Below are 20,147 nucleotides of genomic sequence, written 5' to 3' on the forward strand. Positions count from 1 at the left end.
CAGAACAGCTATGTCCTTCTGAAAACGAGGTGGTCTCCTTAATGAGTGGTGGAGGTTGACTCCAAGGTCCTTTTTTCATCAATCTGTTGTAATGTTATTAATTTGGTAGTCGTGGCGCGAGTTGTTATGCCCCGCATGCATGATCTTGCATTTGTCGATATTTTAAAAAGCATTTGCCAGTCTTCTGACCATTTGTGGAGTTCATATAGATCTCTCTGTAAGGCTTCAATATCATTATCATTTCCCACTTTACCATAAATCTTTGTGTCGTCTGTAAATTTGATGATGTGGTTCGTAATATTCTCATCTATGTCATTGATGTATGTGACAAACAGGGTTGGCACCAAAATGGACCCCTGTGGCACCCCACTTATATATATATATATATATATATATATATATATATATATATATATATATATATATATATATATATATATATATATATATATATGTCGTACCTAGTAGCCAGAACGCACTTCTCAGCCTACTATGCAAGGCTCGATTTGCGTAATAAGCCAAGTTTTCCAGAATTAATATATTTTCTCTAATTTTTTTCTTATGAAATGATAAAGCTACCCATTTCATTATGTATGAGATCAATTTTTTTTTATTGGAGTTAAAATTAACGTACATATATGACCGAACCTAACCAACCCTTCCTAACCTAACCTAACCTAACCAACCCTTCCTAACCTAACCTAACCTATCTCTATAGGTTAGGTTTGGTTAGGTAGCCGAAAAAGTTAGGTTAGGTTAGGTTAGGTAGGTTAGGTAGTCGAAAAACAATTAATTCATGAAAACTTGGCTTATTAGGCAAATCGGGCCTTGCATAGTAGGCTGAGAAGTGCGTTCTGGCTACTAGGTACGACATATATATATATATATATATATATATATATATATATATATATATATATATATATATATATATATATATACATATATATATATATTAATCAATGGTGTTCATCGTGGATTTATACCTTCTCCAGAGGGCCCTCTTAGTTATCAATGCTCTTTTCACTACCTGTGTCATCCATCTAGTTCTTGTTTCTCCTTTTTTTAGCACATATTTTTGAACGTGATGAACATATTTGAACATTTTCAGTAATGACCTTGAAATTTTTTCCATGATGCTTCCATGCCATTGGTCACGAATCAGAAGTCGTTTTACAGTTCCTCTTTCATTCCTTGATAGTCTTCTGGGGGTAATCTAGAAATTCCTTCTCATGAACATTTATGTGAGTTTCTCTATTTGTAATCCATCTTATGTGATCACACGAGGGGGTGAGGTTTTCTACTACCTGAATTTCATCAATCATGCAGCATGCCAGCATCTGATGTTAGCGCAAGAACTAGAATGCTGTTACCTCGCGTGTGCTCAACCCCATGCTGCTGCATGAGAAAGGAGTCCTGTACTTGGTCAAGAAATTGTTCTCCATATGCTTTTAATGTTAGATTTACCGTCTATGGTCTCGTGGTTAAAGTCCCTTTATTATAACGGCTTGGGTTTCTGATGCCGGAATGATCACATTATGCAGATCAGCAACTGCCTCTGCTGCTGCTGTCAGCCCAATAGAATACTCCCACTGTCAGTTTGCTACCAACTTGAGCTAGGATGATGCACCATATAGACTCTGAGGATCGCATAGAGTTCAATTCCTCATTGGTGGTTGCATTCAGGTCCTCTTTCATATACAGCATTACTCCACCTGCTCATGTTGTTCTGTCCTTTCTGAAGGGTGGATGGTATCCTAAGAGATGGAATTCCTCTTCTATTATGTCCTCTCGTCCCTATGTTTCACTCATGCTAATGATATCGGGCTACCTGTCCTCTTAAAAAGAACGTCGCTTTTGGCCGTTTGCCCGTATGGCCGAATACACACAATGCATCAAATTTATTTACTAGGCTTCTAGCATTTGTGTAAAAAATTAAACTCCTGACGTTCTTCAGTCAGGCATCCTTACAGGCATCAACTCATGTTCATGTGGAGTTCTTCAAGAAAGCATTATGATCAGTCTTTCTACTTTGAGTTGTTTTTCCTTCTATAATTAGTGCAGACCTCAAAGTTTCCTTTTCAATGTCATTGTAGTGAGAATCTGACAATCTTATTTAATAGCAATCCTAGTATTTATATATTTTATCATATTTTTAATGCAAGAAAAACTTAGTTCTTGTCTTAGATCATGTTTCGGTAGTTCATGGTACTCAAAGCATTATTGCCATGACTTCGTTTTGTATGCTTACGACTTGAATGTTATGCAAGTCGTAATTGCATGACACTGATGCGGCATAGCCTATGGCGGAACGTAAACATGCGAGTGCACCCTACTCATTTCTGCAGAAAGGGAGGAAGATCCTGCTGCATCACTATTTTTTTTTAATTTTGCCCCGAGGGGCGAGTTTATTGGGCAGCGTCACACATCCTGTGAGTGGACATACCGCCATAGTGACAGTATTGGGCAGCGCCACTCATCCTGTGAGTGGACACACCGCCATAGTGACAGTATTGGGCAGCGTCACTCATCCTGTGAGTGGACACACCGCCATAGTAGCATGTACAACACCCCCCAATAGGAAGAAAACCCGCTGGGTTGTTCATCCTGTCACTTGTACCAAGACACAGCTGGGGGACTTGCTTAACTGTCTCAAGTGAACAGTTTCTCAAACAAGAATATTAACATCTGTCAACCCTTAAAATCTTACGTTATCTTGCGGGTGCAAAATGGGGGAATCTTTTAAGAACAGTATCTATTTTTGATAAATAGCATTTTCCTAACTCAAATAATGTGGGGTTTATTATTCTACACGTATTTCTAATAACTCTTAAATGCTCACATTTTGTCAGGTAGTGGTCAAGGCGGTGTCCATCTATCTCACCACAGATTCTGCAACTCCTCTGTTCAACTGTTGTTTCCATTCCGTATCTCCATGGATATGTGTATCCAAGATGGATTCTTGCTATTACTGATTCTCTCCCGCGGCTACCTCATCTTGGTCCATATAATGATTGGGATTGCCAGCTGCAATCCCAATATGATTGGGATTGCCAGCTGCAATCCCAATCACAATTGATTGGACAATTCAGATACACTGAATTGTTCTTCTATCCTCCTTTCCTCAGTTACCTTGTCACGGTGATATTGCCTGATGATATCTCTAATTTGTAGAAGAGTCTTGGGTATGAAGTATTCAATATGGTCACCTTCAGCAGCCAACACGTTCACTGCACCATTAGTGTTTCGTTCAAGGAATCTTGATGCGATACAATGGCAGTTAGCTCTGCTTGCGTTGAAGAAATGAAATTAATTCCTCTCTTCAGAAATTGAACACATTTCTGAGTAAATGAAATGAATTCATCTGTTAATATTCTTCAAATTTTGCTACAAACTACCTACTTACAATTACTTGTTAGATTAAGGACCTGGCCGAAACCCTTTGCTTTGCAAGAATGTAAGACATCAATGCTATGTACTCACATAAATCAAATGTACCATCTTGTATAAAAAATAAATAAATGGATAAAATGAAGAGGCATAGTTCTCAATAAGTGCTTTTTCTTCATTTCCGCGTTGAAAAGCATTATTCCTAATTACAGTGTATGCTGCACCAGCCCTGCCATTGACAGGATTAGATAACCCATCAGTGCAGATTTGATCTAATTCATTTCCGGCTTCTTTATAAATTTCCTCAAGCTATCTGTACTTCATTTCACTCCACTTGCGTATAACTTCTTCAGCCTTGGTGTTTTCTTTTTTTTTTTGCAGGGATATTCCTGCGTGGGCCCTAAGCCTCTGGCTGGCCCACTGGGCGGGCCCTAAGCCTCTGGCTGGCCCACTAAGTGTTGCTTGTTTCAGTTTTACTTGGGCGGAGTATGAGTATTTATGACTCGTATGGTCGCTTCAGTAAGATTTTGTCCCATGTGTTTAACAAATTCTTCTGCTCTGTTGAATGTAAAGTGAACCCTTAATGGGTTTGTAACTGTGCACTGTGTTAGATAATGTTCCAGTGGTCTGTCGAGCATTTCTTCACAGTGCTGACATTTCCTCTCATCTTCCGGAACCTGTAAGCCTATTTCCCATTCACATAGGTATCCAAGCCTGATGCGATGTAAGTGTACTTCTGTTGCTCTACTGCTCCCTTTCATCAAACTAAGTGGTTCGTAGTTGGTTGAACATTCTTGTACCAACCCGCAGATCCTGATTTGGTGGCCCCCTAATAACCGTGCCGCGGTTGATAGGGCCAAGAGCTAACTAGCGAGCTGTGAGAGCCATAGAGCAGGTTAGTGTGAGGGTGGAAGTGGTGGTAGGAGCAGGGAGCAGCAGCAGCCAGGCGGGGGGGAGAGCCGAGGTGCAGTAGTAGCGTAGTGCTCAGTGAGAGTCGTGGTCCTGGTGAGACCGGACGCTCTCTCTCTCTCTCTCTTGTCGGCGGCCCTCGCTGGTCTGGGTGAGGCTCTTGTTGCTGCTCTTAGACCAGGGCCGCCGCCCAACCCCTGGCTCTGCGCCTCATGCTAATTGCTGGATTTCTGCCACAGTGATGACTCTGTGCAGTGACACATGCACATTAAACTTTACAAAAACATTTCGAAGTTCAACGGGGCTTGCTTATCGCCTTATTTTTTTTCTTTTTTTGGTTAGCTTTAGCATTGTTATGTAACGAATTACATACATACATATATCTATTAGACCCATTTGCATAATTATACATATTTTTGTAAAGTAATGGTTATTATACGTATCTTTTTAAACTATAAACAAACCCCGTTCGATTACTATAATAGAAGAATTTGTAGGTATAGTGTTGAGTGTACGTAACAGTGCTGTGGGTGGATACCATAGTGAACCTTGGCACACGGGTCCCGCCCCTTGCTGCTGCTGCTGCCACTCCACACACGATGCCGCCGGCGTCCTGGTGGAGTCTGGGGCTGCTTATTGCCCTCGTGGCTGCCGCTCAGGGCATCGGCGACTCCAGCACGTGCCCGCCCGAGTGCACGTGCTCAGGGCTGACCGTGAGCTGTGGACACCGTGGCCTCACGCGCGTGCCTCGCCACCTGCCGCTTGACGCGCAGCGCATGTGAGTACCAAGCACTCTAGCACCCACTCGTATATACCGTCCACTGCTGCTTGCACTCTTTACTATTACTCTTACCCCCCACGCGACCTCCCACCATCCTCCTCATCCATCCTCCTGTACGCGCCCAGGCATGACTTAAGTCTGCACTCTCTCTCTCACAAATGGCCCCGCCCTGTTCTTTCATCGTCCTCCTTGTCCCTCTTGTTCCATTTTTTCCCTTGACTTGCCATGCTCAATTTTCTCATCCCCGGCGCGCGCCCTCCGTCACCCCCCCCCCGCCCTCTGACCCCACCTGACCCCTCGAGGGTGAGGGGGGGGGTTGAACGGTGGACAGAAGGCTTCAGTACGACCTGAGAAAATTGATTCATTATAATTAAACCTGAGAAATTGATGCTCCTGCTCGGAGTTGTGGAGAGGAATAGATGAACACCGAGTACAGGGAAGGGGAAGGTGGGGGGGGGGATTTGGGTGACTATTGTAGTGGTAAATATTATTGTTGTTGGCTAGTTCAGCCGTACGTATGGGAGGCAGCCTCGCCGTTCACTACTACAATATATGTAGCATACGGATCAGTTACACAAAATTTGTAAAACACGTTAACATTTCTCAAACCTAAATTAGTAGAATAATACATTATAGCTTATTGCCTATTTAGGCCTAGCTTAGGTTAAGGTAGTGTTATGTAAAAACTGATTGAAGTTGAATGAATTAAACTAACCAGGTTGACAAGTCTAAAAATAATAACCAGGTTGATTAAAGTATAAAAAATAATCACAAAGTCAATATTTTCAACTGAAACATGTTAGAGGACGGCAAAGGAAGGGGTTGTATGAATGTTGCATTAGATAAAGGTGATGGATTCAAGAGATCGCTCCAAAATGTAGGTCGAGAGACGGTCTTAGAAGAAAATGGGTTATCGTGATACGGCAAGTTGACAGGTAAGAGGATGTGCTTAAGGTGATTGAAGAAAGAAAACGGGGTGTCAGACTTAACGAAACACGAGTACGATCATATGACCATTTATTACGGAGGTTTTTACGTTATATTAAGTTCGTTGTCATGTATCATATTTGTAATGAAACATGAGTCCCATTTATAGGTTTATGAACATACTTTTACATGGTCACGTTGCTACCCTATACTATATACGAATACTTATATATTTTGCAACTAGACTAAGAATCCTCATCTCGCAGGATGGTTAGTCATACACGTATATGCGTTCAGTATAACCTGCACTGGCATACTTTGTATGCCTTATGAGGCTATCCTCAAGGACATAGAGTTAAATTAATAAAGTGATTGCAAAGCTGCAGCTACCTCATACCAGCAGGTCTGGGACGTCTAATGACTGATATACTAATGCCAGTAATGACCCATAACTTAGTCTCCCCATGCACTACAGCGCCGACCCACGTCTCAAATGCACTACAGTGCCGACCCACGTCACCCATGCACTACAGTGCCGACCCACGTCTCAAATGCACTACAGCGCCGACCCACGTCACCCATGCACTACAGCGCCGACCCACGTCACCCATGCACTACAGCGCCGACCCACGTCACCCATGCACTACAGTGCCGACCCAAGTCTCAAATGCACTACAGCGCCGACCCACGTCTCAAATGCACTACAGCGCCGACCCACGTCACCCATGCACTACAGTGCCGACCCACGTCTCAAATGCACTACAGCGCCGACCCACGTCACCCATGCACTACAGCGCCGACCCACGTCACCCATGCACTACAGCGCCGACCCACGTCACCCATGCACTACAGCGCCGACCCACGTCACCCATGTACTACAGCGCCGACCCACGTCACCCATGCACTACAGTGCCGACCCACGTCACCCATGCACTACAGTGCCGACCCACGTCACCCATGCACTACAGTGCCGACCCACGTCTCAAATGCACTACAGCGCCGACCCACGTCTCAAATGCACTACAGCGCCGACCCACGTCACCCATGTACTACAGCGCCGACCCACGTCACCCATGCACTACAGCGCCGACCCACGTCACCCATGCACTACAGTGCGGACCCACGTCACCCATGCACTACAGTGCCGACCCACGTCACCCATGCACTACAGCGCCGACCCACGTCACCCATGCACTACAGCGCCGACCCACGTCACCCATGCACTACAGTGCCGACCCACGTCACCCATGCACTACAGTGCCGACCCACGTCACCCATGCACTACAGTGCCGACCCACGTCTCAAATGCACTACAGCGCCGACCCACGTCTCAAATGCACTACAGCGCCGACCCACGTCACCCATGTACTACAGCGCCGACCCACGTCACCCATGCACTACAGCGCCGACCCACGTCACCCATGCACTACAGTGCCGACCCACGTCACCCATGCACTACAGTGCCGACCCACGTCACCCATGCACTACAGCGCCGACCCACGTCACCCATGCACTACAGTGCCGACCCACGTCACCCATGCACTACAGTGCCGACCCACGTCACCCATGCACTACAGTGCCGACCCACGTCTCAAATGCACTACAGCGCCGACCCACGTCTCAAATGCACTACAGCGCCGACCCACGTCACCCATGCACTACAGCGCCGACCCACGTCACCCATGCACTACAGCGCCGACCCACGTCACCCATGTACTACAGCGCCGACCCACGTCACCCATGCGCCGACCCACGTCTCAAATGCACTACAGCGCCGACCCACGTCTCAAATGCACTACAGCGCCGACCCACGTCTCAAATGCACTACAGCGCCGACCCACGTCTCAAATGCACTACAGCGCCGACCCACGTCTCAAATGCACTACAGCGCCGACCCACGTCTCAAATGCATTACAGCGCCGACCCACGTCTCAAATGCACTACAGCGCCGACCCACGTCTCAAATGCATTAGAAGGATCACATCGACAGCACCGACCTGTAACAAGAGATGAGTTACAGAGAGGAAGAGGTAACTGAAGGAAGCTGTGACACTCTTGCCAAAGTGACGGCATTCTTCCCGAACTTGAGCCAACTCCTTTAGTTATCTCTGTGATTTACATTTACCGCATCCGGGAGAATTTTGTTAATGTATGTGGAGCACAAAACGTTGCCGAGACTGTGCGCCACAGTGATTGCCAGGATTGTCGTGATCGCTGAACCCAGGTTCATTCCGAACACAGCGATCACTCAGCTTTGTTGTTTGTTGTTTTAGATTCAGCTACTCGGAACAAAAGTTCCAAGTAGCACGGGCTATGGTGAGCCCGTAGTGGACTTAAACCTGGCACAGGAGCGGGGCTGTAACTTGATTACTCTGCCATATCTCCCGTGCTTCAGGAACAGTTACTCTCCACTATCTTACTTTCTACACTAGACCCCTGAGGTGTACCAATAGGTTTATGCTGAAACTCGATGAAAGTTCCACTACGCTGGGCTCCTGACAGCTGAGTGGACAGTGCTTTGGATTCGTAGTCCTGAGGTTCCGGGTTCGATCCCCGATGGAGGCGAAGACAATTGGGCAAAAAGTTTCTTTCACCCTGATGCCTCATTACCTAGCAGTAAATAGGTACCTGGGAGTTAGACAGCTGCTACGGGCTGCTTCCTGAAGGTGTGTAACAAAAAGGAGGTCTGGTCGAGGACCGGGCCGCGGGGACGCTAAGCCCCGAAATCCTCTCAAGATAGGCCTTAAGCCTAACAGCTAACTAGCGAGCTGAGAGCCATCTCACAGAATGGCAACATACGGAAGGTGATTAAAGGCCGTCGGGTTTCCCAATGTATTTACATAAAATAGACTGACAACAATTAACACATTAACCTACTCTCTGGTTATATCACCTACCCATACAAATAAACCCACTGAACAAATCCACAAGGGCCGTGACCATGTTAATGGCCAGAACTAATTGTACAAAACTTTTTTTTTCGAGCCCATTTTTTTTCCAGCACTATTGCTATAAGTACTAACATGCGTGGATGACAGGTTGCTTACATGATAAACGACCACATTTGTTGACAAACACGTCAGTCACGTGTGAGGTGCCAGCTGCCCTGACTCGGGATAATCAGTCATCAATGTAAAACTCTAATCACTTGGGAAATGGTGTGACAAATTATGAATACTTAAACCCATAGTTTCATAGTGTAATTGTCGGTAACGTGTTTTGGTGGCGGGGCCCAAGAACTGGAGTTTAATCTTTGCAAACACAAACTGAGATGACACACACACACGTACCAACACATAAGCCCATCGGGACGACAGAGCTCGTTTTCTGACTGACTTTGGCTAGGCTTTGTTAAGCTCGATTGTCTCTATGCTTAGGCTAGGCTTTGTTAAGCTCGATTGTCTCTATGCTTAGGCTAGGCTTTGTTAAGCTCGATTGTCTCTATGCTTAGGCTAGGCTTTGTTAAGCTCGATTGTCTCTGTGCTTTAGCTAGGCTTTAAGCTCGATTGTCTCTATGCTTAGGCTACGCTTTGTTAAGCTCGATTGTCTCTATGCTTAGGCTAGGCTTTGTTAAGCTCGATTGGGTTAAGTTACGTTGGTTTATGTTAGATTAGGTAAGGTTAGGTAGGTTTTAAACTCCGTTGGCGAACAGTCCTGTGTTTAATGTGTCCTGTTTCCGTCAAGCCATGCTCGGCCAAGTTGCTTGGTGTCCCCAACACGCACGCCCAAATTATTTCATACGTTGTAAAACAGATAATGGTAATTATCTTTTAAATTAATAATATACTTCATGAGTTTGTGAATGTTAGGCCTAGTTTAGCTTAGGAATTTTGGTTCAATTGGCAATTGTTTTCCGAAATCGTAGCTGAAGTATTTGGAGAGACGGACATTGAACAGGAAGTGAATGAATATTTAAGATAATTTCGAAGATTATTAGTCACTTTTGAATATAAGGGAATGATGGGAGGAATAAAATGAATGTATATACATGCGAGAAAACATAACAAATTCATATGAATATAACCTGTTTTCACATAAACACGAAAATTGGAAAGTTAGAAAATAATGAAAAAAATAGAACAAGACACAGAAGACGCAAATCGCGCACTGTTAATATTAAAGTCAAAATTGATTACACTGACTCGGGAAGAGTTTGCAGTGCACTCGTTCCCACGTGTAGTGTTTGAAGTACGGTGAGCGGGATATTTTTATACCACCTCCCTCGCTGAGCGGGTATGTCAGTCATTCGTCTGGGATATGTTAATGGCCGGAACTGCCTCCATCAAGGCTATCTCGGAAGCATTCCGACCACATTTGCTCATTTTAAGCTGTGCAGACGCGAGTAACAGCCGGAGCCCAGATAGTTAGTTACCTGACGGCTGGTACTGCTTACTGAGACCAGGTGTACTGTGCTGCTCAGCTGCCACCACGCTCACCCCCCTCATTGTACATGCCCACGTGTCCTCACACACTCACCCCTCACTGTACATGCCCACGTGTCCTCACACTCACCCCTCACTGTACGTGCCCACGTGTCCTCACACTCTCACCCCTCACTCACCATGCCCACACTCCCTCACAAACACACTCACCATGCCCACACTCCCTCACAACACACTCACCATGCCCACACTCCCTCACAACACTCACCATGCCCACACTCCCTCACAACACACTCACCATGCCTACACTCCTTCACAACACACTCACCATGCCCACACTCCCTCACAAACACACTCACCATGCCCACACTCCCTCACAACACTCACCATGCCTACACTCCCTCACAACACACTCACCATGCCCACACTCCCTCACAACACACTCACCATGCCCACACTCCCTCACAACACTCACCATGCCCACACTCCTTCACAACACACTCACCATGCCTACACTCCTTCACAACACACTCACCATGCCCACACTCCCTCACAACACTCACCATGCCCACACTCCCTCACAACACACTCACCATGCCTACACTCCTTCACAACACACTCACCATGCCCACACTCCCTCACAACACACTCACCATGCCCACACTCCCTCACAACACTCACCATGCCCACACTCCCTCACAACACACTCACCATGCCTACACTCCTTCACAACACACTCACCATGCCCACACTCCCTCACAAACACACTCACCATGCCCACACTCCCTCACAACACACTCACCATGCCCACACTCCTTCACAACACACTCACCATGCCCACACTCCCTCACAAACACACTCACCATGCCCACACTCCCTCACAACACACTCACCATGCCCACACTCCCTCACAACACTCACCATGCCTACACTCCTTCACAACACACTCACCATGCCCACACTCCCTCACAACACACTCACCATGCCCACACTCCCTCACAACACACTCACCATGCCCACACTCCCTCACAACACTCACCATGCCCACACTCCTTCACAACACACTCACCATGCCCACACTCCCTCACAACACTCACCATGCCCACACTCCCTCACAACACACTCACCATGCCCACACTCCCTCACAAACACACTCACCATGCCAACACTCCCTCACAACACACTCACCATGCCTACACTCCCTCACAACACACTCACCATGCCCACACTCCCTCACAACACACTCACCATGCCCACACTCCCTCACAACACACCATGCCCACACTCCCTCACAAACACACTCACGTTGCCCACACTCCCTCACAACACACTCACCACGCCCACACTCCCTCACAACACACTCACCACGCCCACACTCCCTCACAACACACTCACCACGCCCACACGCCCTCACAAACACACTCACCACGCCCACACTCTCTCACAACACACTCACCATACTCACACTTCCATTCTACCAACATGACAGCCTAGCTGTCAAAGAACTATTTTGACTTTAAAACGGAATGTTAGGCACCTGTCATTCCCTGCAGTGTGGCAGACAGCAGCTCTGGGACGGGGCTCATGTTATAGGCTTACAGTAGCTTCCTGTCACTTCCTGTCCCGTCATCAACATGAGGTTCACTGTAGGTCACTGTCGTGTTGGTCTTCGCTACAGTGTAACGGGGGGTGGGGGAAATAGCTCTATCTTGTCCATTATTCCACCCCCCAGTTAACTAACGAAGCCGGGGGAAACAGCTCTCTCTAGTCCGTTATCCCGTCCACAGTTAGCTAACTATTCTAGAGCACCTCCAGAGTTCCTAAGGCAACCTCTCTCGTTCAACACCTTGTAACCTAGGTATTTGACTACCTAGGTGCTAAGACTACAAGGCGCCGTCACTTGATCAGTTACCCGAAACTCTAGAGAGAACTCTAGAATACCGAATCATTGCCACAAACGTATAAGTGAAAACGAAAGGAAAGAAATGAATAGTGAAGTAATTAGTGAGGGTTTGGGGTGAGAGGCAGAGAGGTGGGAGGAGCGAGAAGGGTCATTAGTTGAAAGTGAGAGTTTAGAGAAGGCTGGAGGGAGAGGTGTAGATAGGTAGAAGTAAAAGAGTAGATAGTAGAAGTAGAAGAGTAGATAGTAGAAGACGAAATGCTGCCACCATCCATTCATGATCATTACATACAAGACAAGGAATGGAACTTGCCTGTATCACAAAATTCTCAAAGGATGTTATCAAGAGATCATTATTAGTAGTTCCCATCTTTATCATGTACTCATTCTAAACCATGAAAACAGTAACCACAGAGGCTTTCTCACCTCAACTCAAAGCTCTAGGGAACAAAGTTAAACACAATTTAAATAATAAATTCATAATTATATTTCACATGAAGTATCATAATTTAGCAATTCAATTAAAATGTTAAAGAGAGTCATCATCCAAGAATTCGAGAACCCTACAACTTGACTGCCCCTGATCATCACACAACATATGTAAACACGACCAAGTCACCTTAATGTTCACTCACCGAGGACTGAGTCTAAGTTGAATAGAGAGGGGGGGGGGGTCTGTAGTTGACAGAGACTCCCGCCCTGCCGGCCGACAGCCTTCCTGGTAGGGCTGTCTTCTCTCTCTGCTGGCTCGTGTGCTGTTCTGTCTCGTTAATGCTTTCTGCTGGATAGCTCTCCGAGTTTATATTGGGGAACCTAGTAGCTAACTCCGCCCACAAGTAGATAGCCTCCGGCACTACCAAGCCACTCCTTAAACGTCGGCTTGTTTGAAGGCTACCAGCCTACAATTAAGAGCTTAGCGGAAGCAAGGTGAAATTCTCATGATCTGACCTCAGGTCACTTGAGGTCATTAACGCTTTGAGGTGTGAGATCTCAGGCAGACAACTGGCGCCTTTCCAAATCCCTGTCTGTGACTCATATTCTATATATATTTTAAATAAACTAACCCAAACACTTTTACAGTGTTACAACAGACACGTTCACAGTAGGTCTCTGTCGGCCCTCGCTACGGACACGTTCCTCCCATCTTTATATTCCAGCCCATTGTCCTCATACTTATGTGATGAAACATATTTTAGACTCCTTGAAGACTGAGATAAAAATGACTTAGTTGGCGTTCTGGGGGTTCCATCACCTTACTTGGGGGGGAAAAGGTCGTATGTAAGCAATTTTCTACGGTCTGGGGAAACTTTGGAGATCTCTCACTGATTGGATGTAATTCTGGATAAGTATTCTCTTGCGACCGATGAGGATATGTAATCCTGGCGAAGACCTTAGTGGAGGCCCGGGTGGTGGGCTGACAACACGCCGTGGAGTTAATGGGTAGGTTTAATGGGGATGGGTAAGGGGCTGGGGAGGGGGGTGGGGAGATTTTTGAGGCTGTGGGGGTTGGTGGCGGGGGGGGGGGGAATTATCAGGGAAAAGCGCCAAGACCATTACGACTATATAACACTTAGTCGGGATAAGAATTTGGGATGGGGCGGGGTGGTGTGGTGGGGGGAAGGGAATGGTGCCCAATCGCCTAGACGGTCGGGGATTGAACGCCAACCTGCATGAAGCGAGACCGTCGCTCTACCGTCCACCCCAAGTGGTTGGGCGTGAAGGTGGCAGGGAAAGGCGGATTATTTAGATAATAAATCTTGTATGTTTATCTTTTTTCAAAATAATTTTGTTTTGATTAATTAAATGAAAACTTGGGGTATGTCTCGATGTTTTTGATCCATTCTCCAATTGCTAAACGGTAGCTGTCTCCACCGCTCCTCATATGTATTTGCAAGAGCGAATTTTAGTTTAATTTGCAACTGAGCGGAAAGTTTGTGTGTGAAGTCGTGTTTGGTGTGTGAATCTAATCAGTTTCAGAGAACACGAGGGATAATTACCAAGCGTGAGGTTCGGAGGAGCGGAATGTGGCAACACTGAGAGATACTGCCACATTTTCCACACTTCCTCGCACACTACTAGAGAAACGGCTGTCGAAATTCCACCATTAATCTTTCATGTAAACATCTATCCTGTAGACCCACAAAGAAACACTTAAATGAAATCCCAGTGTGAGGCTCGTGGAGGGGCCGGGTTGGTCGACGGCCAGAAGCCTCAACAAAGCCCGAAGGCTTACGTCGATAAAGAACACCTCGCATATAAATATATATACACAAATTATAATTTAATTTCATTAGGGTTAGGTCATCATAGATTAGGGTACGTTTGCTTAAAATGTACTGTTGACTTAGGACGTCTCTTTTTTGGGGTCCTTTATTTTTATTTGTGTTAACCCTACTGGCTACAGGGACAGCCATAACAGGACCCAACACAATTACCGTCACCGCGGGACCACCGCCACCCGCTACACCCCGAGAGTACCCCAAGAATGCGGGATGAACTTCCCTCGTTCTTCTCAGCTGCTCATCATGAACAGATCTATGGATCGCTGATAAAAATATGGGAATTCTGAACGGAATGGCGTGTTTATTAGCCCGAGTCATTGATCCCTCTCTGCCTCCACCGCCAGGAGCGCACTATAACTTCCTCACCTCGACGTCCAGGAAAAAGTTGGTCAGTATGACTGGTTTGTGTCTCGGAGAGACTGCAGGATCCGTTGGTAAATCAAGAGGATTTCCCGGTTGCAATTCTTTTTACCATGTCGCAGCTCAGTCGATTTTAAGGCAGCGTCTGGGATGTTCTCGGACGTAGGTTCGAATCCTCGTCACGGCCCTTGTGGATTTGTTCATTGGTCGGTAAGCTAATGTGGCGGCGTTAATGACTCCTCCGCGGTTGATAGGCCTTAAGCCCAACAGTAAACAAAACCATTTGGCCCGAATTTATTTGTTAACCTGCACCTCACCTCGCTTAAACCGTATTGATATTAATTTAATCTAACATTTATATTCTCACTGAGTCCTAAGCATCTAGTCCATCTTCTTAAACGTCTCGGTACAGTGTTCAATGTCATTTCACTTAACATAGTTATTCATAATTACAGTCAATGCTTGTGTTGATAATAAATTAACGATATTGTTAAACATTCTTACCGGCGTTGAAATATACTTATATTTCATGATAATATCAGTGTTTATCGAATACATTCTGAGTGGCTTTCCTCCGTAGTGTTTGTGTGATCGCATTTATGTGTACCTACGCCAGAGCGTATCTGTAAGCATGCAACAGTGCATATGCGTGCAACAGGGCGCATGTATGTATTCATGGCTGGGAACATATGCGTGTACCAGGGCGTATCTGGTTAGCATGCGACACTGTGTATATGCGTGTCCTTAGCGGGTGTAAACACGACAATAAATTATTAACGGTAATTTTGTCGACAATTTACTACATTTAGAAACATTCTCGTAGACTGTAATACCGAGAAAATATCTAAAGCAGAAATACTACCACTTGGGGTGTGGGGGTACGGGGACATCGCCCCTTCACTCTGGTCAACGTTCCTAGGGCGTTCTGTAGCCTCATACGCACAATTAAGGTATCTCTACTACCCAGTGCTTGTATCTGCAGCTCTGTGAGTTATGTTAACCTCGTTTTCTGTTTTGGAATAGTGGTAAATGCCTCCATTAGCCCAAACTCGAGTGCATTAGTTTCATTGTGTTGCAATATGTTGATTGCGGAGGGAAGCGGGAGGTATATTCCTGTGTACGAAGTGTTGTTGCTTGTGCGTGACCTGCCAGTGTTAGCAGTGTCTTCACCACTCCAAGTACACCTAATGAAGCAATTCAGTTAAATTATGGCAGAATATATTACGAGTTGTGTGTGTCCATGGCACTCATAATCATCATCAAAGCTTTTTTCTTCCGCGCCTTCCAGATTTACTGGCAAACGACTTGAATATTTTATGTTGGCAGACATCATAGAGCTTTTCTCTAGATACCATCTTTCTATCTCTTATAAAGGGAATTATTGTGCCAGCTTTTGCTGACAGTATTATGTTTCAAGTCCAAGAGAATTAGCAACTTCAGTCTTTTTTCCAATTTTAATGAATAAATCTGAGCTTAAAGGTATTTAGCTAGAGATAGATATGTTTTTATGCCATTTATGAGGCTAATTCTTTACAATACTTACCCTCATACATAAACTTCTTTCTATCATTCCCGATCAGCGTTTAGTTTAATTAATGTATTATGTACCTCGTACCCATCCTGTGGGCGGTAGTGACCCCATACCCATCCTGTGGGCGGTAGTGACCCCATACCCATCCTATGGGCGGTAGTGACCCCATACCCATCCTGTGGGTGGTAGTGACCCCATACCCATCCTATGGGCGGTAGTGACCCCATACCCATCCTGTGGGTGGTAGTGACCCCATACCCATCCTGTGGGCGGTAGTGACCCCATACCCATCCTATGGGCGGTAGTGACCCCATACCCATCCTGTGGGCGGTAGTGACCCCATACCCATCCTGTGGGCGGTAGTGACCCCATACCCATCCTATGGGCGGTAGTGACCCCATACCCATCCTGTGGGCGGTAGTGACCCCATACCCATCCTGTGGGCGGTAGTGACCCCATACCCATCCTATGGGCGGTAGTGACCCCATACCCATCCTGTGGGCGGTAGTGACCCCATACCCATCCTGTGGGCGGTAGTGACCCCATACCCATCCTATGGGCGGTAGTGACCCCATACCCATCCTATGGGCGGTAGTGACCCCATACCCATCCTGTGGGCGGTAGTGACCCCATACCCATCCTGTGGGCGGTAGTGACCCCATACCCATCCTATGGGCGGTAGTGACCCCATACCCATCCTGTGGGCGGTAGTGACCCCATACCCATCCTGTGGGCGGTAGTGACCCCATACCCATCCTATGGGCGGTAGTGACCCCATACCCATCCTGTGGGCGGTAGTGACCCCATACCCATCCTGTGGGCGGTAGTGACCCCATACCCATCCTATGGGCGGTAGTGACCCCATACCCATCCTGTGGGCGGTAGTGACCCCATACCCATCCTGTGGGCGGTAGTGACCCCATACCCATCCTGTGGGCGGTAGTGACCCCATACCCATCCTGTGGGCGGTAGTGACCCCATACCCATCCTGTGGGTGGGTACGGGACCATTTGTTTAAAATTAATCAACGCTGACGGCGGTTAACCTTAAACAAATGACTTGGTTTTTTTATGGTGTCGTAGGGCGAGTGTTATGGGGACGTGGGTGTAACCCCGTGACGGTATCAACCCGCCTTCCTAATAGCACATCCCATTTTTAAGTATATTTTACCTTAGGCGAAAAACTAATGGTACCAAAAATGGAAGCGGCTCGCGAAATTGACGCGATGTCCCGTTTTCTGTTAAGTAGGTTAAAATAAAGTGCCCGAACTTAATTGAACAGTTAATGAGCTCCGAAGCACCAAGAGGCTGTTTATAACAATAACAACAGTAGATTGTGAAGTTTTCATGCTTGTAAACTGTTTAATAAATGTAACCAAAGCCGTCATAGATTTAGGAAAGCTGTGCACGTTCGTAAGTACTTGCGTAACTGCTTCGTGAATCTGGCCCCTGGCCCCAAAACTGGTTCTGCTCACTCTCACACTATTTTACTACAGTAAAAGAAAGTAATGGATTATACAAAATTGGCGAAAATACGGACGTGATAAATAAGAAATAACGTTTTTTGTATTTTGTATTGGGCTTAGGCCTATATTAGCCTCTGGAGGGTTATTAAGGCCACCACGATAATTGAACCAATCAGCAACTGTACTTTAGTCCTGAATGTAGTTCAGTACTATAATAAACTCAATGTATATACACCAGGAAGCTGTGTAAATGTTTAAATTAAACATACCATGAATGACTTAGTTTCCGAGGAGCAATAGGTATATTATTAGCGAGTTATTGTAGTGCACATTGCTCTTGGCAGGGCAGGGTGTAATGTGTGCAATGGTTTCTTATTTTGTCATAAAAGAACATATATATATATATATATATATATATATATATATATATATATATATATATATATATATATATATATATATATATATATATATATATATATATATATATATATATATGTCGTACCTAGTAGCCAGAACACACTTCTCAGCCTACTACGCAAGGCCCGATTTGCCTAATAAGTCAAGTTTTCATGAATTAATTGTTTTTCGACTACCTAACCTACCAAACCTAACCTAACTTTTTCGGCTACCTAACTTAACCTAACCTATAAAGATAGGTTAGGTTAGGTTAGGTAGGGTTGGTTAGGTTCGGTCATATATCTACGTTAATTTTAACTCCAGTAAAAAAAAAATTGACCTCATACATAATGAAATGGGTAGGTTTATCATTTCATAAGAAAAAAATTAGAGAAAATATATTAGTTCAGGAAAACTTGGCTTATTAGGCAAATCGGGCCTTGCATAGTAGGCTGAGAAGTGAGTTCTGGCTAATAGGTACGACATATATATATATATATATATATATATATATATATATATATATATATATATATATATATATATATATATATATATATATATATATATATATATATATATATATATATATATGATGCAGGACCATAATAAAATGCGCAGTAAGGTGTTAACAATTCATTGTAATCACATACAAATTTAAAGCTTGTAATTTTCAAACTAAATACTGTATAAGTATAAAATATATGATCACAATCTAACACATCTCAGTGTATATATATATACTGAGTGTACTTTAGTCCTGGACTATATTCAGGACTAAAGTATACTGACTGGCTGGTCAGTATGCTGGTGCCGTTTCCTTAATTTTCCTAACTAATTAGTAACTAATGTTACTAATTGTTGTTGTTGTTGTTAAAGATTCGCTACCAGGAACAAAAAGTTCCAAGTAACACGGGCTATGATGAGCCCTTTGTGCCTCTACTAATTGCCTTAATAAGTTTCCTTTAACTTAATTTGATTTGAACATTGTACAGTAATGCATTTCTAATGAAGAAAGACAGTAAGCCTAGATTACTCTTGATAACATCTGCATTTCGAATACATGTCAACTATACAAGCCTTGTGTAGTTTAGTGCCTCCTATTTATCCCTCTTAAACGTATGACATTAGCAGTCTTTTAGCTCTCTGGTAGTTTTCCCGTCTCCATTGAAGTACTGTAGTTTAACACCTCTGGACAAATTTCGTGTGGCTACACCTAAACATCAGAGGTCCACGGTTGTTCAACACCCTCCCAGCGAGCATCAGTAATATTGCCGGAACAACCGTGGACATCTTCAAGAGGAAACTAGATTGTTTCCTCCAAGGAGTGCCGGACCAACCGGGCTGTGGTGGGTATGTGGGCCTGCGGGCCGCTCCAAGCGGATATGCAGTCAACCAAGCGGTCCACAAAGCCTGGTGGACCAAACTCTTACAAGTCAGGCCTGGTTTGGGGAGTAGATCTCCCAGAACCCCAACAACCAGATATCAACCAAGTATCAACCTGACCCTCTAGCCCACGTCTTGACCTCATCTGCTGTACCTTCCATGCTGCTTAGTCTCTCACACCAGGGGCGTTATGAGTGTAATTACCTAAGTGTAGTTACAGGATGAGAGCTACGCTCGTGGTGTCTCGTCTTCCCAGCACTCTTTGTCGTATAACGCTTTGAAATTACTGACGGTCTTGGCCTCCACCACCTTCTCACCTAACTTGTTCCAACCGTCTACCACCCAGCGCCTGACAGCTGAGTGGACAGTGCTTTGGATTCGTAGTCCTAAGGTTCCGGGTTCGATCCCCGGTGGAAGCGGAGACAAAGGGGCAAA

General features: G+C 45.2%; 1 protein-coding gene across 1 annotated transcript in view; it reads left to right on the forward strand.

Moving 5' to 3' along the window:
* The first annotated feature begins 4,377 nt into the window (after window positions 1-4,377).
* LOC123751064 (protein slit-like) overlaps window positions 4,378-20,147 on the forward strand; it is a 758,079-nt gene continuing 742,309 nt past the window's right edge. The window contains exons 1-2 of the mRNA XM_069308639.1: window positions 4,378-4,450; window positions 4,785-5,077. Coding sequence (XP_069164740.1) covers window positions 4,899-5,077 — 179 coding nt within the window. The 5' untranslated portion in view covers window positions 4,378-4,450; window positions 4,785-4,898. The remainder of the gene's footprint in view (window positions 4,451-4,784; window positions 5,078-20,147) is intronic.

This window comes from Procambarus clarkii, chromosome 63, assembly GCF_040958095.1.
Source record: "Procambarus clarkii isolate CNS0578487 chromosome 63, FALCON_Pclarkii_2.0, whole genome shotgun sequence".
Lineage (NCBI taxonomy): Eukaryota > Metazoa > Arthropoda > Malacostraca > Decapoda > Cambaridae > Procambarus > Procambarus clarkii.